The 22,020-nt window shown below is 44.8% G+C and overlaps 1 protein-coding gene across 2 annotated transcripts in view; it reads left to right on the plus strand.

Moving 5' to 3' along the window:
- ehbp1 (EH domain binding protein 1) overlaps positions 1 to 22,020 on the plus strand; it is a 118,829-nt gene that overhangs the window by 35,968 nt on the left and 60,841 nt on the right. For both annotated transcript variants that reach the window (XM_084470300.1, XM_084470299.1), the window contains exons 9-11: positions 1 to 35; positions 16,573 to 16,751; positions 17,802 to 17,850. The exon at positions 1 to 35 is cut by the window's left edge and continues 224 nt beyond it. In XM_084470300.1, coding sequence (XP_084326426.1) covers positions 1 to 35; positions 16,573 to 16,751; positions 17,802 to 17,850 — 263 coding nt within the window. The remainder of the gene's footprint in view (positions 36 to 16,572; positions 16,752 to 17,801; positions 17,851 to 22,020) is intronic.

Consider the following 22,020-nt stretch of genomic DNA (forward strand, 5'->3'; position numbering starts at 1 on the left):
TGGCAGGGAGGGAGCTGCCCTCATCCTCCCCCAAGGTAGGCAGCCGTCTGGAGGTCCATTCATTACATGATGTGAAGGCACACACGCTCACACACGCACACACACACACACACACACGCACACACACACACAGTTTCCGTGATGTAGAAAGAGGTAGATAAACTTCCAAGTGGAACCTCAATGTTAGAAAAAGTTGATAAAAGCTGTGCAGCTTTTCTGGTTTGTGCACTCGGACCTCAAGAACACGGCTGTTTTGGAGGTGGATGAGATGGGAACATTTATTGAATATACCTGGGCCCAATAAAGATACATTTTTGAGCAGACAATAGGTGTGGTCAGAAGGACCTGCTACGTGTAGCAAGCAGGCCCTTTACATCGGTACAGATTGTAGACACCAACCACACCTTTAGGAATGCACTGTTGTTGTGCATTAGTTGCAGCCTGTGTAACTTTTAGAGATGATTGAATAGGATATGGTGGGTTGCTCACACGCGTGTGTGTGCACGTCCAGGTCCTCCACATTATTTATTTTTCCGCTTGTGCAGTCCCGCCTTCTGATGCATTCTGCACGCTTGCCCGGCTTCTTCATCTGCTCATTTGAATATAGGTATATATTTATTGGTGTGCGTTCATATGTTTGTTTATTTATTTAAATGAGGTAAATCATGGCGTGATGTAATTAAATGGCTTGTGGTCACACTACCGGTGGGGGAAGGATTGGCTGTGGGGCGGGGGGGTGTGCCTGCTTGTGTGTGCGGTGTGTGTGTATGTGTGTGTATGTATGTGTATGGGCATGAAGGCGTGTGTGTGTGTGTGTGTGTTTCGGGCCCAATGAGCATATGTGGGGCTTAAACACTGGAGGCTTAACTACAGCAGAGCAATCACAAGGAGTTTGACCCCCCTAACACACACACACGCACACACACACACAACCACACACACACACACACACAAACACACACGGTACAGTTAGCCTGACACGAGCAGCCCCCCCGCCCTGTGTGTCTGGCTGGCTGACTGTTTTAGTGTAGCTGGGTGCTAACGCCGACCGTCTATGTCATTATGGCACTGTGCCTTTATCACCCCACTGCAGTTGTCTGTGACCGTGGGTGAGGGGGGCCTTAACCACTTTAATTACCCAGAGCCAGTGGCCTGTGGTGGGCCAAACTTTGCCAAGAGCTGCCTCTGGAGCTCTGGGTGGCTGGTGGTCGTGGTTGAGGAATGGGGAGGTTAGGAGAGTAAAATGAAGGGAACAAGTAGTGGAGAAAACAGAGAGAGGAGATTGAGGTGGTATAGATGAGAGTTGGGTGGAATTGGATGTAAGTAAGCAATCGACTGTAAAGGTGCTACAGGGTTTCTTGACATAATACAGCCACATTGGAAATGTATTTGTTTTATTCAAACACAGTTACCGGGCACACACACACATGCATGCACACGCACACACGCATGCATGCACGCACACACACACACACACACGTACATACAACCCATTTTTGTGTGGGCTGAATGATGACCTTTGCATCCATGAAGTTCTTGGGGATTAAGACAGGAAATGGTCCCACTAGTGATTTGTGGAGGGGGTGTGGGCGGTGTGGGTGTGGTGTGTGAATTTCTGTGTGCATGCGCATGTAGCAGAGTGTATCAATTTGTGAACGGTGATTGTCACCATTTCTCGGCACATGTGTGCGGGTATAGATTCCAACATGCCCAGGGCTCGCTGGGTGAATATGTATGTCACCAGATGTAACCCGCCCCAATACATGGTTAACCTCTAGCTCTCTCATAGCAAAGCTCTGAATCCACGCTGCGCTGCACGCTCTCTCTGCATGTTTATTCATCCCCACTTGCTACTTATGCAAGCAATGAGTGTAGCACTATGATAAAAAAAACAACTATACCTAATCTCTAAATATGAATAGAAATGTATGCATTTTAAAATATGTTATTTCGCCTTTTGAATTTACATCTTTCCCTGAAGGGTCGTGAATATCCCATAGCGTTTGGCTGAATGGTAAATCGTAAGCAACAGAGATTAGTGTGTCTTCTATATCTGCGTTTACATGTGTTTTCTGGATTTAAGGCTTCTTGTTCCTCCAAAGCATCGTTCCACAGTCAATCACCAGCGGCACAAGATGCCAACATGGTGGAGGAGAGGCAGTTGTTTCATCAGTTCAATTCAAATCTCACGCTCTATGTTTCCAAACGTTTCCTTACCCTAACTATTATCAAAGCAAATCCATAAAGGTGCAAACATAAAGGAGATATTTCCCCTAGAAGGAGAATATAAATAATAATCGTGCCTTGAAATTATACAATTATGTATAAAGAAGCAAGCCCAGCAGCATACTGTGAGTTTTTCGTGGATCAATGTTTTAATTCATATAATTGTTGAGCATCTTAGCATGGAAAATCAATTATTTGTATTTTCTTTACCAATGAGATCAATCTCCAATGAGAACTTTTCTTTTTCTTAAGTTTTATAATAATGAAATTATTTGTCAGAGACAAGAGTTGTGTGAGAGACATGTTTTTACATTTTTCAGCTATTTTCTATTTTTTTTTGTTGTCTTTTCCATAGATTTAATAATTTCTCCACAACTTCATGTTGTGATTATTTTGCAGTTAATCTAAAAAATGCTTCGGCCTCTTGCTGGTATTTTGCATTATATGCTATATTTGCATAAATAATTTAGTTGCAGCTTAGTCTCCCAAAAATACTTTAGATTTATAATCTATAATATGATAGCAAATTAGCTCAAACCTGGGTGAATTCAGCGTTTCCGGAGGCAGGGATCCTAAGAAGGTGATGGGCTGTGAGCAAACACAAACTTGGCCAGCACTACTAAACTTTATCCTGTGGGAAGACAAGCTCAAACATCCTGTCCCTGACACAGACGTTCTTGGAAAAGTGTCAGAACTATTGAAATCAACCCCATGTAGACTGTCCACTGTAGAATATACCCCAAAGTTCTGCTATAACTGATGACTGCTGTATCCAAGATTAGTTTCTGTTCAATTGCATGGCTAATGAAGAAATTATATATTATTTCAGTATCTTCTGACAAAACCATGTTAATTATCAGTTGATAGATATAGAACGTTATTATATCTTGGTTGCTATATAAAAAAAAAATCTTGGTTGCTATAGATTACAGTTTAAGTGGTATCTTATCCTGGGAAGGAGAAGTGGAGAAGACGGAATTGGACACGTCCATTTTTTTTCTCTATCCTACTTTGAAACAAGGATCTCAGAAAGCGTGTCTTTAAATCAACTACTTGAACACGGAGCCTGTATGAAATCAGGACAACACTGGACATATGTTGTTGCAGGGTTGCCTGCTCTACACATATGCATTAACCAGATTGGATTTACATTTCCCCCAACAAATGCTTCTAGCACTGGACAGTTGGCAGTTGAGACACGGCTTTCAGACACAGTTTCCTCATGTGTGACTGCCCGATAGCGTATCTCTCTGAAATTGATTTTGGTACATCCAAACATCTTAGAAAGCATCTGCACGCATTTCCACTCACACAGCTGGGGGCTTTTGCATGTTTAGGTTCCAAGGAAATCCAGGGTCGTCCCCCCATAGCAAATAAAGGGCCTTCATTTGTGTTTTTCTGTGGACGTCCTACCAAAAAAACAGGTTTTATGTCCTACATTAATACATTTTTGTGTAAAATGGTGAAATATATATAAAATATATTTTTTGTATTGCGATTTTTTTTCCTTTATCATTGTTACCAACTAGTGATTGAACATAAGATGTTTGTACATAAGTTGCTGATGTTTGATATTGATATCAACACAGAATGTCAGCATCCTAGTGGAAACGGTCTGATGGCTGAGCGTAACCACCTAGTGGCAGCTGGGAGCTTCATCAAACCTGATCTCTCCTCTGCTGTGTTCTCCGCCCGACGCCTGTGATGTTGAGTGACACAGGGCTTGTGTTTAAGTTGGACTTCTGTAGCAGGGCTTTTGCAAACGTATCCAGGATTAATTTAAATGAACAGAGCACGCTTCTGCCAGCCGGGTCGTGAGATCCGCCAGGCCAACTATGACCACCCATACTCCCCACCACGGTGCCGATTTCACCCCTCCCTGCGCTCCACCGATCACTTGTTCCTCCTTTTTCCTTTCCATCGATTCTCTCCATCCCACTGCCGAGACACATGGCTCCACAGTTAAATGCGCTGATCTTTGGATTTTCATTCGGTTTCCGCTTGACAAATCATTTGCCTCATTTTCATATGAGGAAAAACTTCAAAGTTGGCCTTTGTTCAATGGTGGAAAGTTTTAGAAGTCCAATATTATCTTTACATTTACATAAAAGCTTTGACAAAGAGTAAGTCCTTTCGTACATGCACCCTCACAGAGATTTCCTATCTCTATACATATTCTCTTATGCAAACACACACACACACACGCACGCATGCATGCACACACACGCATGCATGCACACACACACACACACACACGCACATGCGCGTGCACGCACGCACGCACGCACGCACACACACGCACACACACACACGCACACACACACACGCACACTACCTAACTCTTACACACAGTCCGTTTCCTTTGCACCTCCGGCGAGGGGGTCCTAGTGCCTTAATCATCAGTGCGTTAATCAAAGGGTTCAAATGAAGGAGTGTTTCTTCGCGAGCACACAGGGGCCCAGAGGAAGCCAGGGGCCAGCACTGCTTTCCCACCGCTGACCCCCTACCCGACCCGCCGTCACATTGAAATTAGAATAAATTAACCATTATTTAATTGGGTTCGTACAGGACTGTGATATTTCTTAATTAACTTGGGCCAGGGTTATTGGTAGGATAGTTTCCCTGAGGTTGCTGTTGACAACTAAGGGGCCGTTTTTAGAGGAGGAAGGAAGCTTCTTGTTAATCTTCTGACCGTTTCACTTCTTCTTGTGACCCTCTATTCTTTTCTTTGTACACATTTTCTCTGATAAGGACAGCAGAAACGTCATCTCACTTCATATCACACATGTTTTACTTTCTGGGACTAGTCTGCAATTCATATAGGGCCACCTGACGTGAAATTGGATTTTATTAATATTTTTTACCGTTGGTATATAGAGATTGAGATGGTGGTATATACTGTAATCACATTTCAACAATGGTGTTTATTGTAATTGATCAACAGGGCCATGATGTAAATGTTTAATCACAAGTGCCTCATAGGTGATGCTATTGCATGATGCTGAAGTGAGAACTAATACTAAAGCAAGTGAAAGGCTGTAGTATGAATCTGATTTATAAATGTCACAATCACATACCGACTGGTAGTCATACTTCATCTGAAACTTGGGACTGGCATGGCCGAGGGAACCGGTTATTTACCCATTAACCCCCATACTATGGCGCAGAAACCTCTTTCTGCCGGCCTTCTATAAAGCTATGTAATATTAGGAGAATAATCCTGCAGAGGAGTCGGGTTGGTTTAAGTCAGTAGCTCTCAACAGCCTCCTTTTTCTCGTTAACCCAATTGCCCTGCACTCCCCTCCCAAACACAACCCCTCTTTGCTTACTCGCTGTGAGTTTGTCATTGGATCTCTTGGGAGAGGGGAGAGCCGGTTCCTGCTACCATGCAGTCAATGTCCCCCCCACTCACTGGGGGTCCCTGTTCCCCCTGCCTGGCCGCAGGGCATTGCTTTCAGCAGGCCAGGGAGCAGGGAGTGGAATCTGGTACCTAAGACAGCCCCGTCCCGCATCCTCCGTGGACGTGTAACTCATCCACCTGTTGTTGTTCCTCAGCACAGTTCAAATCCTGCTCGCTTGGACCAAGACGATGTTGCTGTGCTTCTTAGAACACCTTGATGTTTGGTTTATGAGCAGATTTAAATTGTAATGTTGTTTTCTTATACAGCATAATATTGCGAGCGTGTGTCTGCTGCTTCTTCTGATGCACTGGACATGGTCATTATGTTTGATAGCCTTTCAAAATGGATCCCCCTCTGGTGATGGCAGCATATGTCAGACTCCATGATGCCCACACCAGTCTGTGTCTGTTGAGCATAGTTGTCTGTGAGGCTTAAATGGCTATGTATGTTGTTAGTGTCAGGAATGGGAATCTAAAATATATATATATATATACACGGATACTTTGATCCTGCTTTGTTAATGCGGCTATTGTTTAGCTTTTGTACAGTGTGCGTTTTGAGTTCACCGGTTAAGCAGGAGAGCACAAAGCATGCCAGTCCCAATGCGCACACCTTGGTCCGTTGTACGGAAGGTCTTCGGTGAGGCAGTGCTTGTAATCTGTCTTCAGCAAGTCCTCTTTAGTTCTATCTGCCAAGGATTACTTCACAAGCTGAGAGAGAGAGAGACAGAGAGGAAAAGTGAACCAGACAGAATAGAGATGGCGTAAAATCAAAATGAAAGCAGTAAGAGTGTGTGTGTGTGTGTGTGTGTGTGTGTGTGTGTGTGTGTGTGTGTGTGTGTGTGTGTGTGTGTGTAAGACCTGTCCGGAGCTTGCAGGAGGACTAGGCTAATCCCTCCATGATTGATGTGTTCTATGAGAGGCCCTGTGGCAGACTAATAGGGCTTCTATGGAAGACCCAAAAGGGCCTGTTGGTGTGTGTGTTGTCCCACACACGTGTGTGCATGCTTACCGTCCCTGGATGGTCAGAGTTTGTTTGTGTGTGTGTGCACAAAACACAAATCTCTCCATCAAATAGTTAGCATGGTATGTAACAAGTAACATCTGTAATAGTGGGCTACATTTGAGTCTGGGCAGGCGAAAAACAACTTCTCATTATTCGCTTTTTTTCCTGGGACCCAATTGGTCGAACACATTTTTATGTGATGCATTACCTGCAATGTTGATTCTACCGTTGTTAAACACACGCCGTGTGTGTTCTCTGTTTGGGAAGTGGGGGTAACTCTATCTTACGATGGTCCTAATCTTCCCCAGTGCTTTTATTTTGAAGCTAAAGGGGATTTTGGATAAGGGGTATCCCAGTCCCACTAGAGACTTCTCCTCATTGACCCGCTGGGCGATCCGGGACCCCCAGCTCTGAGACCCCCCGCGTTACGTTCTGAACCAGAGTCACGGAGTCAGACCACACCCAGCGACTCTCAGCCTTAAGGGGCCGGCTTTTAATTGAACTAATCCAGCCCTTGCAGAGGGGGAAAAACCCAAACAAAAACAGAACCAGACTGCGGATGTACTCATTTTCTGAGTGCATTGTACTCAATTAGTCTGCATGGCTGTGTATTTGAAAAGGTGTGTGTGCGTTTCACAGAGAGAGAGAGGAAGTATATGTTTCGTAAGAGAGCATAAGTGGGTAAAATATAACGCTCTATTTGTCCTGTACCCCACCCCCTTCCCCCCCCCCAACCTCCCCCATCACCCCCCAGCACATCTTGTCTGTCCCTGGCTACAATATGCAGGTGTGCCCTTTCAACCACAACAGTACACTTTGGCTGCTGGAAGATCAATCCCTGCAATCAATGCTGTGTTAAACCTTTAACAGTAGCGTGGCTGGACTAGAGAGGGTAGGGCAAGGCAAACAATTCAGACTCATGGCTTTATTGAAACCTTGAAAGAATATGGTGTTTCATAAAAACAAGAAAAACAAAACATTAAAAAAATCTTTACTGTCTATTAATGTGTATTGTGAGCGAGTTTTGGCTCAGACAGCCGTTTCCTGTCATTTGTAAGGACAGGGTTTCCCACAGCACTTTACAGCTTAGGCGGCCGCTTAAGCAACACACGCCTGCCACCTTAACTACGACGTCCACATTTTTTTATTGTAATTGTAATACAAAAGTATAAAATAGTCTACACTTCATTCACTCTCTGTGTATAGATCAGGCTGCAGGGTCTGACAGCCTGCATGAAAACAAGCATAAATGGTCCACCTGTAAAAGAGTGCACCCCCCCCCCCCCCCCACCACCTTAACTAACACATTTTCTGCAGGAAACCCTGAAGGACCTTCTGTTGCCAGTCAGCAGTGTACCACTGCATCCTCCATTAGACACCTCAAGGGTTTTACAAATCAAATTCTATTATAAATGTATTTAAATGAAAGTGCACACAGTGGCCAACTGAGAAGGAAGAACAAGAGGTTAATAAAAACAGCAGGTGACACATAGTATTTCCAACTGTCCTATGTTGCAGTCTTTCTTATTAATGACCTAGACTATGGCGGACCCCCATAGTATAATTTGTCCCAACAAAGTTTCATAATGAACTGAAAATATTTGTACCATTATCTCATATGGCCGCTTTTCCACCAAAATGTCCCTGAACTTTTAGTCCCAGGAACTACATGTAAATGGACTAAAACAGGGGTTCCCAAACCTTTTCACCTCCATACCCAAAAGAGAAATTTGGTGTCTCCCTGGACACTTGAACACTTGAGTCATGAATTCAAGTGTATTCAATAAATAAATGAATGATTGAGGTTTATGTGGTTTAATGTAGTTATTATTAAAGTAAAGTCATTACTAAATCAATAACCAGCACTACGGAACACACGTGAATTCCGTGGCCGCACCTCGTCTGCTGAACCATTCATACCATTCATTTTACCATTCATACCTGTACAATGTGTTAATTGGTGTATACTAAAGCACAACATTGTGTACAAGAGCACAAAGTTCTTCATAGATGTCGCAACTTTATTTTGCTCTAATGGTGCACCAGGTGATGCATTTGACTTTAAAATATCTTCTTAGGTAGAAGAAAATCGAGATGTCAGGGTGATTGAAAACACTTTTGCCCACATTGTCACTACGTGTACCCATCTTTAACGTCATCCCACCAGGTCACTTCATGCCTGTTGTCATGGAAACATACCATAGACTGTCGACTTTAAAAACAATACTGTATGTGGTTAGATTTAGCTACACAGATGCAACCATAAAGTAAAAAAGGATGATCCACCTCAAAGGCAAATGAAGGGCAAACACAAGAACACACAGACCCACAGACCCTCTCCTTGGCACTTGTATATGAGCGAACACACGCCTCATAGCCGTCCTGGCTGGGAGTGTTGATGCATGCGTATTCCGATCAGCCTCCTCGTCACAGGGGTGACTTTGTAATTATGTTCATTATAATTGGCTGTGCTATCACCCTTATGATCACTTAGTAGCCCCATGCCACGCTGGACAATGGCAGGGACCTACACACGCACACACGCACACACACAGGAGACTCAGACGCAATGCTCCATCTGACACACACACACACACACACACACACACACACACACACACACACACACAGACACAACCAACACACACTTCCACAGACACAGATTCAGTCACCCTCTTTACCTGTGGCCGCTAATTCTTGAAGTGGTTTCCTTAATGAGTTTCCCCCTCCTTGGCTGAGATTAATTGATAAATGCCACTGTTGGCGTTATCAGCCAAGCTTGATCGGTGAACCCACGCACCTCTAATTTGTTTGTTGAAGAGGCTGTTAAAAGGAGATTAATGTGAGATAGATTCACACAGCCCCATCTCCCCTCTTCTCTTCCCCCTCCACCTTCGTTTTGTCCTTGCTCCTTTCCTTGGACAGAGGAAGGAGGGTGATACATACAAAAGCCGGTTGGCGTTTTCTTGATTCCTGGAGATACCGATGATTCCCATCCTGCTGAAAAACCCTCAACATTCCTGTTTAAACTACCTTCTGACATGGACATGTCACGGATAATGAATGGGCGGCAGAAATATCCGGGTGTAAGTGCAGAAGGGGTGGTCCTGCATCGCTTGAGGAAGTGCCTCAAATAATAAGCAATTCATCTTGAGTTTAAAGAACCATCTACAACAGAAAGGGAATGATATGGGAGGAAAGCAGCGAGAGAGGAAAACATCTGGTTTTGATTGTTGTTAAAATGAATTCAGTTTCCATATTGCCTCCCCTCCTCATCGTCCCCAGCCAGCCCTTTTTTCCTCAGCCAAAGCTAATGTGCAGAGGCATGATTCTGGGAGACGCTAGCGCCGCCTCCTCGACAAGCTAAAGCTAGTGCTTACAACACATAATGCCCCGGTGTTAAATGTTAGCAGCGAAACAGCCAGGCGGGGCCGGGCGGGCGGGCAGGAGAGCTGTTGTAGGTGGCAACTAAGATGGCTTTTCTCCCAACTGCTATTTTGTCAGTTTCCCCCTTCCTTCTTTATTCATTTCCACCTCTCTGCATTTGGATTCCCCGAGAGGGCAGAATGGGATCCTATAAGCCAAGCATGCCTGGAAAAGAGAGATCCTTTTTTATTTATTTTCTACACATTGCATCTCATAGAGCGAAAGCCAACAGTACCTCTCTCCTGGCCCGCAGTCCGACTCTTGAGTTGGGACATGGAACTGCCTCACCTATCCTCGCCCAATCCCACCCACATGAGCACATACATACCTCTGAATATATTTGCATCATACTCATATTCTCACCTATAACACATGGATGATGAATGGAATAATCATCTTCCTCTTTTGAATTATCTTTGATTATTGTTAGACTTTATACTAGTGAATTCTCAGATTTTACTAAATTATAAGACATTGGCAAATGTTTCCATTTAGGTTATCATACCAGGCTGTTGTTGTATGTTTAATATGCAAAATGCAATATGCCTGAAGCTTACATCAGGCTAACCTCCATCAAACTATATACAAAATACTAGATGCAAAAGGACAATAATACTGAATATAAGAAATCACCTATAACAAACTTTAAACAACAGATTACTTTGTTTTAATACATTTAATTAATAAATGACCTGCATATAAATAAGATGACCTGTCGGCTTCCATTTTGCGAGATGATGTGTATAAGCTTTTCATTTTTGTTCATTCTTAACAATGTATTAATAATACATTATGCATACAACCAACTGACTATCCCCAAACACACCTTTAAGTCTTATGCTATCTTTAAAGTAATAATTGTATTTTACCTCCGTTTTGGAGAGGCTTATTATGCAATGATGTCGAAGAGGGTCTCATGCTAGGCAAACACAGTACCCCCCCCCCCCCCGATGTAAATTCTTCCATAAAGGCGAACACATTATCACAAACAGGCGGACAGCATGTGAGGCCTGCAGGTAGTGAACACCTGCTACGTCACGGACATGTCTTTTCCTCTTGGCATGAGAACACCAGTAATACAATATTTCCTTTGTATGTTAATGTGTATTATTTTCCACGCTACATTAGTTATCCTCTCCGCTCCCTGCCCGGTTCCTTCCCACCTCTCCCCCCATTGTTCCATCCTCTCCACATCACAATTTACATAATTAAACTTTTGATTAAACCCTCCCCCCTTGTTCCCTGACACGACTCTCAAGCGTTTGAAATCGGACACATAATTTAATGGTTTTGATAAAGCCAGGTGTTTCGCGGGTTATAATGTGACATCGATTACGCAAATTAAATAGTACAAATGGCTCGGAATACAGACGAGGGCCGTCCCCAAGACTGGCCTGCTGAGGGCCCCCGCCATGAACTCTTAACACACTACCACCTTTAATCAAAGGGCCAGCAAACCCTCAATTGTGCTTGTGATTTGGTTTTCTTTCGTCTATGCCGTTCTTTCACTGTTGCTGAAATAATAGTGTAATTCAGAAGAAACTGGTGTAAAAACCCTACGTATTTGCCAGTCTCTGCCAACCAGTCTGTGAACGCTCTACTTGGCTTGATCTCAGGTCTTGTTATTTTCCCGTAAAAAGGGATGCTGATGCCACGGTGTGTGTGTGTGTGTGTGTGTGGATGTCTGGGCAGCGGTGGCTGTTGATGGCTGCGTCCAAAAGAGGGTTAAGCTTCTCACACTTAGTTTAGTCTAACGGCCCAGTGTGCGGCCGTTTCATATACAACACCGCAGTATCTCTCTAAAGTGCTGGTGTCAGTACATGTGTCGCATGAATATCCATCCATTACAGTGGATGCTCACGCGCTGTGTGTGTGTGTGTGTGTGTGTGTGTGTGTTTAGGACAGGGTCTTTTCCTCTTTCTTTCGTTCTTTCTTTTTTGTGTGTGTGTTGCCGTAGGCCTCTTGAGCGGATTACAAGTTTTAAAGAGTATGAGATTCAGCACCTCCTCAAATCTGACACTCTGACACGCCGCTTTGAAGCCCTGGGAGTGAGATGGGAGCGCGGCGCGCGGCGGGAGTGCTGCGCTCCCACTCCACCGGTGGCTTTGCGTGGCAGGGGCTGATGCCCAGTTACGTCTCCATTGAAGCGCGCCGCCCCGGAGAGGGAGACAAGGCCCGCCACTTAAAGCCGCTTCGCTTGTATCTCTGTTAGCCCGCTGAAAGGCTAGCTTAACTAATGGATAACAGGCTGCCTCCCCACCCCGCTGCCTCCCGCACCCGCCACTCTGGGGGGGCCGGACACGGGGGGAAGGCCCGGGCGCACCGCTGGGCCGTCCCGTCCAAACACTGGGTGTCATTTGAGAAGAAATGTTATTGATTCGTGCGTTCGCAGCTATCGAACCCATCTGTTGATGGATTGGATTGGGATTGGGAGGATATGAGCAGGCGACCTGCCCGCTCACACAGCCTTGGTCCTCGCCCCAGTTTCCTTGAGCTAGCGGAGTTCAAATTCAGATAGGATTGACATGGGAAAGATTTATATTGATTTAGAAATATTATATACATACTAAATATATATATATATATATATATATATATATATATATATACTGTGTTCACATATGTGAATGGAACGGAACCATCTGTTATAACGGTCTGGTTGCTCTTGACTTGACTTGAATTATCAGGAAGTGTGTGTGTGTGTGTGTGTGTGTGTTTGGGCATATTGGCGTGTGTGTGGGGGCGTGTGTGTGCGTGCGTGCGTGCGTGCGTGTCTGTATAATAGTACCATAGCAGCGTTAGCATAGCAAGTGTTGAGATTATGGGGTGCTGATAATATTAAAGGTTGTCTTTTCATTTCTTTCTGTGTGTAATATATGGAATGTGGGTGGGTAGGCGCTGTGCTCCCCACTAATCCCACCCTGGAGCTCAGCTAACATGACACACTGACACACACACAGACAGGCACGCACGCACACAAACATACAAATGCAGGCACTCACACACACACATGCAGGCACACACAGTCACACATATACCCATGCACACGCACACACGCACATGCACACACACACACACACACACTCACAAAGACAGAAACCAAATGTTCACGCAAACATCAGGAATAAACTGTACAAATCTAAATACCTTGGGGTACCTGTGGAAAGCAATACGATAATTACACACAACATGCGCACGTTGCTATAGGCAAGAAGGCATGTTGTCTCGTTTAGGGAGGGTTGGAGCTGGCCCTTCACTGCAGAGTTCTGTATAATGTATTTGCATTCATCTTTAAATAACAAATTGTCTCTCTTACCGCCGGTGAGTTAGTGTAGTTGTATGGGGGATCAGTGGTAGGGAATGTCATGATTGGTTAACCATAATTGACCGTAGTATGCATGTTGAGTGTCTGTGTTAAGGTATCAAAGTGAGTTTTTACTACCAACCGCATTGGAGTCTGTGCGTGCATGTTGAATGTGTGCACATGCTTTCAGTGTGTGTGTGTGTGTGTCTGTGTGAATACATGTTTAATGTGCGTGTGTGTGGTGTTACCGGGGGGCAGCAGCAGGGTGTGGAGTGCTAGAGTATGCAGTGTGTCTAATTGCTTTAAAAGCACCTGGTCACTAATCCCAGGTTAATTAGAGCTGTCCAATTAGACTGCTACTTTCAACCAGCACTCAGAGAGAGAGACAAAGAGCGGTAAATGGCCTCTATTCACACACACAGACACGCACAGACACACCCACACACGCAACTACAAGACACATATTATGCATATATATATATATATATATATATATATATATATATATATATATATATATATGGACCACAGTCTTTTGTCCTGTATTTCTCAAACAGCCATGTTACTTTCTAATGAACCAATAATATATCTCAACCCATGTCGTCGTAACAGTCAACTCCAGGTGTCGTTTAAATGTCACGGCGACTGTTTGGGAGAGAAAAGACAAATACCTGAAGCCTGGCCATTTCCCCTGTGCCACAGTTTGTGACCATGTTGTCTTTCAGGATTACCTCCTCTCCTTCTCTTATCTCTCAAGCCTGTTGCGCCTCTCCGTCCCCTCGTTCCTTTCTTTCCTCCTTCCCCTCCTCCTCCTCCTCTGTATTTTTGTTTTCCTCTGTGTGACATGCCGACATTGTGGAGGACGCCCTAATACGTGTCTGTGGGAGCTACAGCGAAAGGTTAAGGCCCTCTCTTAAAGATGAGCCGGAAATGTCAAGTGTCTGGCCCCTAAGGCTCTCTCTCTCTCTCTCTCTCTCTCTCTCTCTCTTGCTCTCTTTTTCTCTTTCTCTCTCTCTCTCTCTCTCTCTCTCATCCTGCAGCCTTAGGGGCCGAATACACGACCATACACACATTATACGAACATGCGGGCGTGGACACGTGGACCCTGCAGTAAAGGTCAAAGGTCACCGCCAGACACTGTTGCCCGTCCCCTCTCATGTGTGCTGGTGGCCTCTCGCTGGCTTCAGGACCTGTGTGTACATGTTGACCTACGCAGCACCTGGCCGCCTGGGCACTGGCACTTCCACTTCTTTGAATTGGAATCTTTTTCGAGATCTATAGATGAGGAATCTGGCACATTTACATGATAACGGTATTGATCCGTCTACCGATCTCAGGAGCTTTTTCTCTAAAGATGTTGCTTGTCGTGGTACGGCACCCTCATACACATTGTGATGTTGGTGGTTACACTGTTTAATAGGGATGCACCGATTTATCGGCCGAACATCGGTAACGGCCGATATTCGTGTTGTTGACTGCCATTGGCCTATCGGGAAATAAGATGACATTCACCGATGGCAGTGGCTGATGTTTATCTGTTGTGTCATACCAATTTTGCGCTGACTAAATGTTGCGTTGGGTTATTTGCGGTCTGCTTTTCAAATGGCTGATGAGATTTGATCAGTGTTTGATCAGTGTGTGTTTTTCAGTAACGGGTAATTAACTAATTACTGTTTCCGTTGTTACAACGCCGTTACCGTTACTGACTGTTAAATGCGGTGCGTTACTATTACTATAAACTGCGTAATCTGAATGCACCCCTGGCTGCACACACAAACTGCTAGTGAGGAGACCAGCTGGTTTAACAACGAGATAACGATTATGATTGGCTAAGGCAGAGTCATGTTTCATGGTAGCCAATCGGAGCCAGTGTTTTTACACACAAGCCAGGATACGCGTGCCACACACACATGCACACACACACACACAAACACCAAACATATTCGATGAAGCAGTAGAAATGGCGAGTCCGGAGCAATCCGATGAAAAGTTGTCATTTTAAATTAATTGAGGTCAAAGGCAAGAACGTGCATGTAAAGGTAGAATAAATAACAACAATCGGCTATCGGCCAAATTGTTATTTTAAACATCGGTATCGGTATCGGCCCAGAATTTCACAATCGGTGCATCCCTACTGTTTAAAGAAGCACTGCTACATTGTCATGTCTATCAAACACACACTTCACACTTCACCATGTTAAATCAAACACACGTCTTACAACACAGCACTGTTTTGTGTTGCACACACAATATGTCCCCTGATCCAAAACTACAGATGACATTTCAGAAGGGCCTGCAAATGTGAGAATGTGTGCCTCTGCTGTTGCACCTTGCGGCCAACAGAGGGAGTTGTTTGGCTACAGCAAGAGGGGAACACTTTGGAGCTGCAGTTGCTGTTCCCTTTTTTTAGTTTGAATTTTTTTCCTCACTTTGGCCAACATCGCCCTTTTTATATAATATTTATTATATATTGATTATCTATGAAATCAAACAAATGAACCACATTGATACATTTGATTTTAAACTCTTAAGGAAGCCCTTTATGTGAAATGAAAGAACTGGTTACGTGTACACCTTTTGTTTTCTTTGCTTTATCATTTTGCACCGTGAATTTTTCAGGTCTTTAGATGTCTGCATTACATACAAATAACTATAATTTAAATGTCACCGTTCATTTTTGATCTTTCTTGCCAAATTCTCTCAAATGATCACTCAGAGAATGACCTCATATGCCTCTGTCCCTGTCAGATAAGCCAATAGCAGGCTGAATAATCAGCGTAACACACTGGTTCCCCTGGATGTCCCAGAGAGGGAGGAAGGGAGGGTCTACGTGCCATCAAGAATTTATGGGATTTGGAGTTTGGGCAGTGATGCATTCCAATTGGTCAATGCTCTGGGCCCAGATAAGACTTCAAAGGCGGAGCTAATTAATAAGATGTTTACATCATCCACAGTCACATGCTACCTTGACTATGACCATCCATTTGTGTGTGTGAAGGAGAAAATGTTATTAGAATGTAAATGTGTGTAATTTTACTAATGCTTACATGGCTGTTTCTGTGTGCTACGGTTGACTCACAAATGCTGTGTGTGTGGTGAGAGAGCGAGGAAGAGAGAGTGTACTATATGTCTTGACCGGTTTTTGTTTTCTCTTCTGCTCTCTCTCTCCATCGCCCTCTGGTCTCCGTCTCCCTTCTCCACTGGGTACAGCCCAGTCCCATCCCCAGCCCGGTGCTGGGGGGGAAGCCCAACGCCAGCCAGTCGCTGCTGGCCTGGTGCCGCCAGGTGACCAAGAACTACCGCGGCGTCAAGATCACCAACTTCACCACCTCCTGGAGGAACGGCCTGGCCTTCTGCGCCCTGCTGCACCACTTCAGACCGGACCACATGTAGGAGACACGCACGCACGCGCGCACACGCACGCACGCACACGCACGCACACACACACACATACACCTATGCACGCACACACGCACGCACGCACGCACGCACGCACGCACACACACACACACAACTTGAGATCCTACAAATTCTGGAATGCACGCAGACACACAACACACGCAAATAGACAGAAACATAATGTACGTAAATTACAATTCACATGCACACACACAAACCTTATTCTATCTCTGCTGGGAGACCGTAATCTCCGTAATCTTTGTGCCGCTGAAGAGATTTTTATCACTTCAAAGGAAATGCTTCATATTTTTGCCTCTGACACAGAGGCCATGACATTGTTAAATTGCCTCCATCAACTCTTTAACGCAAAGGTTTACAAACACAAAGTGAGAACGATCTGTGTGTCATCCAATGTGCACACATTGGATTGAGGGCTATAAACGTCCTTCTATAAATGTGCTGTTTGAAGTGCTTCGGCGTGACTAATTTAAAGCTCTTACATGTATGCTGACTTGCGCATTGACACAATTAACCTTTAGTCCTGCTGCGACCGACATGTCAGACTCATTTCCCACTTGGTTTGCATCATTATACATAGATGGCACTTCGCTTTGTACACAAATTTGCAAACTGAAATGTCTAAATAATTTATTTTCCACGGTGGGGCTGAGGGCTCTATTGTTCTCAAGGTGTGTGTGTTTGTGTTTGTGTGTGTGTGTGTGTGTGCGCCAGGCATGTTCATGAAATAAGGAATAGTCCCAAGGATGTAAATTGAAGAATAATTAGTTGTGTCTGCGTGTGTGAGTGTGTGTGTATCTGTGTGTGTGTGTGTGCACCATTATGTGTGTGTCCATCCATGTCCTATTAGTTTATTAGTACATATAAATGTTATTCATGTTCTGTCTATCTATTCATTTGGTTTATTGCAGTGAAATTGCTTGTTAGAGTCCTTATATCATTACATGTGACATGTATTTATCTTGTTCTCCCCCCTATTTCTCTCCCTCTCTCTCTCTCTCTCTCACTCTCTCTTCAACCAGAGACTACAAGTCACTCAATCCTCAGGATATTAAAGAAAACAATAAAAAGGTAAGGGGCGTGACCAGGGCTGGAGAACCCAGCCACCTCCCTCTCATCTCGCCTCTGTCTGTGGCCGTACTACCATTTACATGGTTATGTCCTGTCCTATGTCTGTCCTGAGGGTTAACTAGGCGAGGTCACACATAGTCAACTAGTTTAAAAAAAAGAAAAGTCTAGAAGTCGGTCAAAATGCAACACATTACAATCAAAGAGGCCAAACATGTTGAGAATAAAAAAAGAAAAGCTGAATCTAATATTCGGAAATCTATATAATTTCTGTTTGCAATGAGGCTGGAAGCTCTGACATTTTGTGACGTGCATAATACACATTGCTTTGTAGAAAGGTGAACCAGGGTTAGCAAAATAGCTTGACTAGATAAATGATTGGTTGTTTTGGGAAACTATGTTGTTTAACACCAGTTCATGCTTTTATCAAAAGTATGTTGTAATTCAATGAATGGCAGGCTTATTTGATTCATATCTCTGAAGAAATGCTTTTGTCAGAAAGCATTGATTCATATCTCTGAAGAAATGCTTTTGTCAGAAAGAAAAAGAGGCACTTAACTACTGAGTATGTGTGGTGTGGAATAGTGAGTGCAGTGACGACTGGTCAACTAGACGACTAATCGTGGACATCTCTAGTGTGGAAGCATGCGCATAAATCATTTAGAGTCATCAGTCTGCTAGAAATTATTTGTTCTTGATAGGAAAGTATATACTAAAACACTTGGTTTTCCTCTGCCACAATATTCCCACAGGCGCACACACACATAATTTTTTATACCACCATGTGTATTATTTTTCCACGTACACTAGTGTGTATGTACACACACACACACACACACACACACACACAGAACCACACACACACACACACAGCCATCCCCTGTCATCCCCAGAGGGCTACAAAGAGTGATATATGCGTGGTGGTCCTGCAGGTTGATTTGCTCCCCTCGTACACACTCTGGCTGGCTGATAACCTCTGCTGGCCCTGTTAGGCATGAATGCCACCCTGTTGACAATAACCACAGTAGGGGAAAGGGAGAGGGTGGACGAGCCAGGCACCCAATATCATATCAGCAGCCCTCTCCCCTCCAGGTGCTCCGTGAGCCCTGGAGAAATTACCCAGATACTGAAGTAATACAGGGGAATATGCCCGACAAGATAGCCCGTGAATAGCTGCAGTGTTGCGGCCATTTCACCATGTCCAGGTCTGGGGGAGATGTGCACCCCCACCACAACGACGCCACTGTCCCCTGGCCAGAGCTCTGTGCAGAGAGAGAGGTTGATACCATGCATGCAGTCCAAAGGAAACAGACACATTGAGGCATGCCAAGCCACATTAGTACAATGTTCGGTCATAAAGTTGAAGACCAGAAGAGCGTTACAATTTTGGAACCACTTGAAATAAATGGACCGAAATATGCTCCTTCAGAGCAGGGCAGGTGGCTGACAGAGAGACACACCGAGATGGTCATCCTTACAGATCTGCGGTCGTACATAACAACACATTGCTCCACTGCAGCAGCACCACTCGACACCATCAGAAGCAAACACACAGAACTATTTGGCATATTGGAAATAATCAAGAATTACTGCAAATGATCTCACTGTTGGCCCCTAATGTAGATTTCACCATCGCACCAGGCCTGATCTCCTGTGACTCTCCCTTTATCACGTACTTATTTAACCCCATGCAGAAACGCATTCTTTGCCTACACACATTTATTTGATTACTGACTTTATCTGACATTATTTCTGGCCATATACTTATAACATACTTTGTTGTGCCTCAGACTACCAATAGTTTGACGATCAGATACCTTTTGCAGTATTACACGCAGTTAAAAACTCTACATGGCAGCTCTGTGTTCTCATCATAGACTGTATAGAATAATACTATTTTCAACTCAATAGAAAATAATAGTAGTTTCTATTCAGTTGACAAATAGGGGAACAATACAGAAGGCAGATCCTTAGAAAGTCCAGACTTTCTAAAGAGACCTGACTGTAGAGAGGATCCCATATGTTAAGGGTGAAAGAGCCCAGTAATAATCACAATAATGAATAATACAATTCATATATGCATAAAATAATAATATCATATCGATGTATTACAAATCTTAAAAACAATACTTGCGTACATACCATGACTTTAGGAAGTGAAGGGCTGTTTTGGAGCCTCTCGCCTCGTGTCATGTTGGGTAGGACGGTGGCTCTTTGTCTCCTGGGCTGGTTGTTTTATGGAGCACTCTGACAGGCTTTCAGGCTGGAGAGTTTAAATACACAAGGCCAGCGATGGTGGTGGAATATAGAAGGAGTAGAAAGGAGTCACATCTGTCTGGGCCTATTGTGTGTGGCTGATAGACATGCCCCTGTGCTCGCCTCTTGCTTGCCCTGCTATACGACTCAGACTGCACTGAATTATGACAGATAAGGACAATCAATATCTGAGGGGGGCATGTGAATATTTAGAGTCACCGTTTGGAAAGATCCCTTATCAATAAAACGTGTGTGTGTGTGTGTGTGTGTGTGTGTGTGTGTGTGTGTGTGTGTGTGTGTGGGACGCGCATGGGACGCGTGTGTATACATGGTGCAGGTACCTGTGTGTGTGTGTGTGTGTGTGTGTGTGTGTGTGTGTGAGGCTATGAGTTTGTTCGTCCATGGACGAGAGCCACACAGAGCTTCCAACCTTCTGTGTGCATTTACACCGCAGTGGATTATCCCCGCGCGTGCGTGTGCACGCATGAGCCAGTGTGCATGTTGCCGTGCGCTCTGTTTGAAGAATCTGTAGGTTGAGAGTGTCACGATTGTTTGGACTGCGAGCGCGTGCCCCGGCCTTGTCTGTTGTGTCAGTGGGCTGTGTGTGTGTGTGTGTGTGTGTGTGTGTCTGTGTGTGTGTGTGTAATGAGGCCAAGGAGAAGTCATTTCCCATGCTATCTGATAGTGGAGCGCTAACAGCAGCCGCCGTAAACGGCCGCAAGCTAGCGCAGCTGCCAGGGGAGGGGGGGAGGGGAGGGCTATCGATGATTGACAGCCATGGAAGGCTGTCAGTCACTGAGCTGGAGGGGAAGGTAGAGCGGGGAGGGGGGGGGGGGAGTTCCGCCGGGGGCCACAGAATGGTGACATTCAATCCAAGCCTAAAGCTTTGTCTGTGAGTACGAGCAGAGGAAATGAAAGGGGAAGGGGTTTATGGAGGGCTGTGTAACTCTTGTGTCTAGTGAGTTTGATACATTCAATATTTCTGCACACTTTAAAAAGACTAACCTGCTCTGTTGGCTGAAAATGATCTCCATGTTGCTCTCATCAAACACCAGGTTGATATTTTATATGTAACGTTTCGCCAAAGTTTTTTTTGGTCAACTGAAAGTGTCATTCAAAGTCTGCCGTGTGCACTTCATAGTGGCGGAAGTCTCTGTGGGATGTGATCCCCAGCTGAACACGGCGAGGTTCAACAGTGAGGTCAGACGGACTGGTAGTACACACGGAGACCTCCGGCCGACCCTGAAACAAAACACCACGTCGCAGCCACTCTCACCTCAAGTCTCTCCCGCTCCCTCCTTTTACCCTGCCTGGCTCTCACTTTCTCCCACTCACACGTTTCTTTCTTTGTTCCCCCCACTCTCTCTCCCTCTCTCTTTCTATCCCCATTGAGCGGCGGGCTTGTCGCTCTCTTTCACAGCCCTCTCGGGCTGGAGGGAGAACAATGGTCGCACACTTTCCTCCCCTGAATGCTGGATAGTAACCCAATCAGTCTCTGTTCTCTCACATTCTTCCTCCATGCTTTTTTTAGTCCCTTTATTTCACTGTCCCCCCCCCACACACCCCTGCCCCATTTTCGTGACTGGGAAGTGGAAGAGGGGTTAAACGTGTAACGCTTGGCTTCTCGATGGTGTGGTCCTTTCCACACTGCGTTCTCCTTCTGCATGTGCTGCCCTGTTATACTGCTACAGGCCTACACACACACACACACACACACATTCTTTCATATTCACATTTACTCTTCGCACCTTTCTTCTCTATCTTCCATACACACATTTGGCAGCACTGTTTTATCTTGCCTTCGGAACATATTAGAAACACACAGGCACCATTACATAGACCTTCTCAAATACACACAGGACACACACACACTCATCGGTGTGTGTGTGCGTGCGTGCGTGCGTGCGTGCGTGCGTG

This window comes from Micromesistius poutassou (assembly GCF_964030765.1).
Source record: "Micromesistius poutassou genome assembly, chromosome: 7".
Classification (NCBI taxonomy): Eukaryota; Metazoa; Chordata; class Actinopteri; order Gadiformes; family Gadidae; genus Micromesistius; species Micromesistius poutassou.